General features: G+C 37.4%; 1 protein-coding gene and 1 long non-coding RNA gene across 2 annotated transcripts; both read left to right on the forward strand.

The window, feature by feature from the left end:
* The first annotated feature begins 3,163 nt into the window (after positions 1–3,163).
* On the forward strand, positions 3,164–4,334 carry LOC144004478 (uncharacterized). Its single transcript, XM_077501642.1, has 4 exons — positions 3,164–3,283; positions 3,365–3,465; positions 3,606–3,767; positions 4,064–4,334. The coding sequence occupies exons 2-4, from the start codon at positions 3,462–3,464 to the stop codon at positions 4,264–4,266; spliced, it is 369 nt and encodes a 122-aa protein (XP_077357768.1). The 5' UTR covers positions 3,164–3,283; positions 3,365–3,461; the 3' UTR covers positions 4,267–4,334.
* Positions 4,335–4,834: 500 nt separating this feature from the next.
* On the forward strand, positions 4,835–6,786 carry LOC144004484 (uncharacterized). The gene is made up of 4 exons (XR_013279393.1): positions 4,835–5,073; positions 5,137–5,259; positions 5,435–5,816; positions 5,933–6,786. It is a non-coding gene; the product is annotated as an uncharacterized LOC144004484 (long non-coding RNA).
* The last annotated feature ends 260 nt before the right edge of the window (positions 6,787–7,046 follow it).

Raw genomic sequence — 7,046 nt, forward strand, 5'->3', positions numbered from 1 at the left:
GAAAAAAAATATCCTTAAAGAAGCATTCCCATTTGTACGAAGCAGCTAGAGCTACGGAAATTTGTAGACATATGTAACAGCCCAAGATGTACAAAAAAAGTCTCTTGGTGCCCTGTGCTAAACCCAACAGGAAGTCCCCCAGGGGCCGGGCATCACATTTTGAGCTAAAAAAAACTCCTCTTTAACAAAGCATACCCGGCTGTACGTTTCACCTAGAGTTACCAAAATTTGTAGAGGTATATAACAGCCCTCGAGGTACAAAAAACTCTTTTTGAACCATATGCTAAACCTAACAGGACGTCCGCCATTTTGATTTACTTTGGAATGTGTTGCCATTTTTTTTGGCCATTTCATAGGGGTCATATTTTAACAAACTCCTCCTACAGAGTTTATCCGATCATCTTCAAACTTGGTGTGATTCATCTTAAGATGTTGAAAATGAAAAGTTATTGAAAGTTTTTTATTTCGTCACACGCTGTTATCGTGGCATGCACTTTTTGCAAAGGAAAAAAATCCTTCCTAATGAAGCATTCCCAGTTGTACGAAGCAGCTAGAGCGACGAAAAATTGTAGACATATGTAACAGCCCAGGATGTACAAAAATGTCTCTTGGTGCCATGTGCTAAACGCAACAGGAAGTCCCCCAGGGGCCGGACATCACATTTTGAGCTAAAAAACTCCTCTTTAACGAAGCATTCCCGGTTGTACGTTTCACCTAGCGCTATGATAATTTGCAGGCATACATAAGAGCCCACGATGTACAAAAAAGTCTCTTGGAACCATGTGCTAAACCAAACAGGAAGTCCACCATTTTGATTTATGATGGGATTTGTTGCCATTTTTTGTGGCCTTTTTCAGGGGTCATATTTTAACGAACCCCTCCTACAAAATTTATCCGACTGTCTTCAAACTTGGTATGTTTCATCTTAAGATGTTTAAGATGCAAAGTAATCGAAAGTTTTTTATTTTGTCACACACTGTTGCCATAGCAATGCATTGGAATTGCACACCATATTTTGCGTTTTGATTAAACAGACAAAGCATTCCCGGTTGTACGTTTCACCTAAAGCTATGATAATTTGCAGGCAAACATAAGAGCTCAGGATGTACAAAAAAGTCTCTTGGAGCCATATGCTAAACCAATCAGGAAGTCCACCATTTTGATTTACGTTGGGATTTGTAGCCATTTTTTGTGGCCTTTTTTAGGGGTCATATTTTAACGAACTCCTCCTACAAAATTTATCCGACTGTCTTTAAACTTGGTGTGCTTCATCTTAAGATGTTTAAGATGCAAAGTTATCGAAAGTTATTTATTTTGTCGCACGCCGTTGTCATGGCGATGCATTGTTTGCCAAGTAAAATGCTGCTTTTTTTTTGGGGTCGAAACATGTGCAAAAACTCATGAAACTTTACACACACATCAGGCTTGTCATCAGCATGAATATTTTAGAGATTTCTTATTCAATTTGCAATAAATGGTTCCATAGTATGGAGGACGAAAAGTGCCAACATTAAATAAATAAATACACCATTAAATAATTAAATAAAAGTGTCATTAATTAATTAAATGTGTCATTAATTAATTAAATTCCCTGTGATTATTTAATGATTTATTTACATATTTATTTATTTATATATTTAATTATTTATGTATTTATTTATTTATGTATATATTTATGTATTTATATATTTATTTATTTATTTATTTCTCTATTTAATTATTTATTTATTTATTTATTTATTCATTTATTTATTTATCTATTTAATTATTTCATGGTCGCTGTGTGGCGGTGTTTCGTGAAATTATGTTATCTGTCAAACTCGCTCGTCAACGTTTGGTGGGCAGGTCCTAACACCTGATTGGTTACCCTGCTCACCAAGTCAAGGCAAATCCATTTCAGAATAATGGATTGATGCAGTGTTCGTCGCTAGCAAACAGAATACACTACGCTGGGTGGCGCTATTCACCTCTGTGTTGGTATTGTACAACAACAAGCTTAGATCATTAATAAAAACCTATTCAATATCTATAAGAAACTGGTTAAGTTGAGTGCGTGTAATTCTGACTAAACGTAAATATTACTAATCCGCCCGGTAGGTGGCAGAAAACGTGCATAGGTTGCTATTCGTCTTTAAATTAGAAGAAGAAGGAGGAGGAGAAGGAGAAGGAGAAGACTGCTCGTCAACGCGCGAGTCTTGCGGGTTGTTGGCCTAAAATGGCAAAAAGTTGTCCGGAACTGCTACGAGAGGCAGCTAATTTAATAGAAGAAGCTCTATCCCGAGCTCCTCAGCCACTGGTGGCTGCTCAGTCGCAGCAGACACCTGCCACTTCCTCTAGAACACCTACAACACCTGTCCAGGGTAAAGTAAAAATCACTTGTGCCTCTACGTTGTAGTTTGAAAAAAAAAATTTTTCAATGGGTTCATTATGATTATGTACGTAATACATAAATCTTTAAAGGTAGGAGCACAATGTCAAGATAACTAATTATACGGCAAAATGTTGTTAGCTGGCAGAATTATTCCAGATAAAAAAATGAAGCTGTGCCAGATTTCTCTTATTGCAGGCGAGATAGCGAGGCTCTTTGCGCCATATGGTGGTGGTCACGGTGGTGGTGGCGTTGGTGGTGCGAATAGAGGGAGGGCGAGACGACCCCCAATTCAAATTAATAGAACAAGCTACACGCACACCTTCTGCTGTTTGGCTGACCACAAGACAGACAAAGTACCCAACATGGCGCTTAAATCACACCTCCTTGCTTCAGGGCTTGGGGAGCAAAAAATAACAATTTCAGCTCAGTGTGTTACTTTTTTTTTTCTCTTTTGTTCCAAAATATGTATGTATGTGTGTGTGTGTGTAGGGGTGTATCTATCTATGTATATATCTATCTATCTATCTATCTATCTATCTCTGTATTTAATTTTAAAATCATATGTATATGTTCATGTCTGATTCACAACTTAATGTTCATATTATGAATTGTGTGTTTTTTTATAGGCATATTTGCTCAGTTTTAAGTGACTCTAAGTCTTTTGTTTTCACAGGGAATGACAATGATCCCATGGTTTTAAGAAATAAACTGATAGAAGTATTTCCAAAGCTTCAGGATGGAGGAGGTTTTGAACTTCTAAAGATTTCAGGATCGACTCGCAGTCGAAATCTTGGATTGCTTTCATGTCCCAGCTCTGGTTACACTCTTGCCTACATGAAAGACCCATCAACGATGGTTGGACAGGCTACACTCTACATACGTCCACTTCAACAGGATCTACCCTTAGATTGTGTATGGAATTTGACAGAGATTCAAGTTTAATATATAATCAAACTTTTTAATAAGGAATTAAAAGCAATTTGTTGTTCATAGGAGATCTCACATCATGACTCTGGGCCGGACATCAACTGCCTAACTTGTGAAAAGGTAGTGCCTTTTTCAGAAATGAAGGTTCACAGACTGAGCTGCAATGGGTAAGTGCTTTATACATAAGTGCAGGGATAGCACACTATTATTATTATTTTTTGTTTTTGTTTTGAAACATGACTATTTTAGAGTGTTGCACATTCAATAAAGGGAGTATGGATCATTTTAATTTGTTCACTTCTTCAAGAATCTGAAGCAGATCAAGGGACAGGACAAAGTGAAGAAAATGATGAACAGACCGCCTCAGTCAATGACAGTGTTCAAGCGAGGCCTGAAACATCAGCTGAGAGTGCAGCAGTACCAGCAGTGATTAACATTGATGAATTGAATCATGAAGACACAGACAAAGGTTTGGCATCACAATAGAATTTCTCTACAATTGTGTGTAACACGAGAACTCGGTCATACACATAACATGCAACTAGGTTATACAGTATATGATCTTCAGTTGAAAATATTTATTTTTTTTGTTCAGAATGCTATTTTTTCTTTTATCTCTGGGCTTTTAAACAATTTCTGAAGATGCTTCACAAATTTGTTGGTGGCATAGCCATGACTTTTCTCCTTTTCTGTAGACTGAGTGGATATCTGCATGTAACATGCCTAACTCATTGAAACAGTAACTTTATTATCATTGTTGTCTAGAATGGAAGCTTATTAAAGAACCAGCTCAAGCTTCCAAGGTGTACAAAGAGAGTCTGCTAAGGGAACATGCATCTGGGATTCCACTGAGGATGAAGATGGACCTAAGAGACTCTGAAGAGGACAGGGAACGGGAACTTCTCACATTCTATAAACGGCAGCAAGAATGGGCATGTCCACTCCATTGTACTCTCACTGGTAAGTAATACAGATACAACAAATGCTGTTATATAAATGCATCATTAAGGTTTATACCCATCAAGTATCATATGGAATTGTTGAATAGGAGAATGAAATCCAAAATATATAATTGATGACTACTAATGAAATAACCATCCATCCAGCCATCAATTTTCTGAACTGCTTAGTCTTATGAGTGTCACGGGCATGTTTGAGCCTATCCAATCTGTATTCTGTTTCTAACCATTCTTATCTGGATTCCTTAGTTTGTTAATCTAGGATTACAGTCAACATAAATATTTTTTCTTTGCTTGTTAAATGTTACTCGGTCCAGTTACCTATATCAGTCAGCTACTGTTTCTCCACCACTGTGTTGTTATCAGTATTTTATTTCAGGTGATGTTGCTATTGGAGAGGGAGTGATGCGGTACTTTATGACAACAATAATATCCAAACTCCAATTTGGATTTTATCTCAATCTTGGCAAGTTCATAATTTTATGGTTATTTTGTCATTTGAAATTCAGTTCAGTGGTAATTGTTGGGACTGCTTGTGATAATGGCTCTTTGTTCTTAACAGGAGCAATGTGCCGAACATTGCTGTTTGAGGGTGAACCTGACCACCTCGTTCCAGCAGCATCAGAGGCACTCATTGAAAGCGACCTCTTCCGGGTTGCAGGAAGGATGTTGGCCCACAGTTTCCTGCATGACGGCCCACGTGTCACAGGATTAAGCCCTGCTGTAATTCATGTACTGTTTAATGGGGACCCTGAAACAGCAACTGTTGTTATAGAAGACTGTCCTGATCTGCACATCAGAAGTATCATAAAATTGGTAGGTAACTTGAAGACATCTTTGCCTTGGAAAATGTAATAACGTATATGCTCTTGGGTTTAGCTTGAACATGAGGAACTTACACAAGGACAAAAGGACACAGTTTCAGAACTCTCCATGTCTTGGGATCTCCCGGCAGTCACCAAAATAAATCGGCGGTGGCTGTATAACAAACTTCTTCATTCAGTGAGTTGCAGGGTGGAAAAGGGGTACATTATTTTAAAATGTCTAATGGTCTTTTAGGTTAATATAATGTGTTACTGATTTTATTATCCACATTATATTATGAACACATACCCCATGCAAAAAAAGAAAAAAATTGAGCATTTAGATTGTATTATAGGTCTGGTCTGTCTATTAGGTGATTGGGAGGACCATGCGCCAAATTAAACAGTTGAGAAAGGGACTGAAAGATGTTATGTTATGGGCATTGTTGACATCTAGACCGGATGTCGTTCCAATTCTTTTCCCCAAGACAGGTGAAATGCAGTTCACGCCACAGGTATGTCAGAAATGTAGTTTTATTTGTGACTTAATGTGTTCGCATGTGCTGTATTAGCAGGTTATTTTTACTTTGACCAAGAATGTGACCAAAATAAGTTCTCCAGTTAAAATACTTGCTTAATTATTCTTTTAGATGGTCCTTGAAAAAATCACATGGCCAGTTGAGGACATTGATGAAGACTTTGACATAGAGTCCATGTGCCGCATCACTGGCTTTCTAAGGATGTTTATTGAGAATGGTATAACATTTTTTCCCCAATGTTTTACATTTTTAGCCAATGATTCTGTGTATCATTGATGGATAAGATAAATTAAATTTGAAATAAATGTCATCTTAATCCATTTTGACTTTCAGCTTCATCAGACACACTGGCCGAACTGCTGACATTCTGGGTAGGCTGGGCTATGCTTCCTCCTGATCTAAAAGTGGAGGTTTCTGGAGGAAACTTTCCAACATCATCCACATGTTTTGAAACACTAAAGCTGCCTGCTCATTTCAAAATGTACATGGAATTTGAGCAAGCACTCCTGTCTGCTATAAATACTGTAAAAACTGGATTTGGACTTGTTTATACTTGACTAATTTAGCCATTTCCGCTGTAAGAAGATATTGAAGATATTTCGTCTCAAATTGTGATAAACTTAATTATTTTTCCTGTACAAATAAAACCTTTAAAAACACACATTGGAACTTACAGTGTGTCGACTGAGGATGCCATAACGTGTTCTCAGGAAACGGGTGAACAACCAATCGTGGCTCAGTTTGCTAATGCCACATGATCAACGTGATTGGCTGTTACCTGTTTCCTGAGCACCTGTGTTGTCATTTTCAGTTGACAGCATGTGGCAAAATATTTTTAAAGTTCTTAATTAGATATAAAAAATGTCATTATCACATTAATTAGACAACATATCTTCTTACAGCTGAAAATGGCTAAAATGAGTCAAGTATCAAGCTTACTTATGACATGTTATTGAATACACTGTTTGGTACGTCAGTTCGATTGACACATTCAGTACCTGTGAAAATGTTTTTTGTTTTAAAAATCAAACTGCAGCATTTGATGTTTTTTTTCAAACGTGCATTGTTAATTTTCACCGAACAAACAGTTATGTTTCTCTCAACTGGCATTAACAAAATTTTGATGCCAAGTGAGTAGAACAGTTTAGAAGTAAACTTTTTTTTTTCTTTTTTTTTCTCCACAGTAAAGCAAAACTTTTAGTTCATGCATGTTTTTATAATGTAATAAAGGCATGGGTTGGCTATCAGTCTGGTATGATTTGTTCTAAAACCTGCACAGTCTCTATATATGATCTGATTGCCTCAGTAACAGATATTCCTGGAGCTGGCAAAATGGCAACTTCTTCATCGGAGAGCTCTCGGGCCAGCTCAATCTCTGGGACTAACACAATGCGACCACGAAGAGCATGAGGTCCGTTCCAGTCAATCCCATAGTCCTCATACACCT

The sequence above is a fragment of the Festucalex cinctus genome, chromosome 17 (assembly GCF_051991245.1).
Source record: "Festucalex cinctus isolate MCC-2025b chromosome 17, RoL_Fcin_1.0, whole genome shotgun sequence".
NCBI lineage: Eukaryota > Metazoa > Chordata > Actinopteri > Syngnathiformes > Syngnathidae > Festucalex > Festucalex cinctus.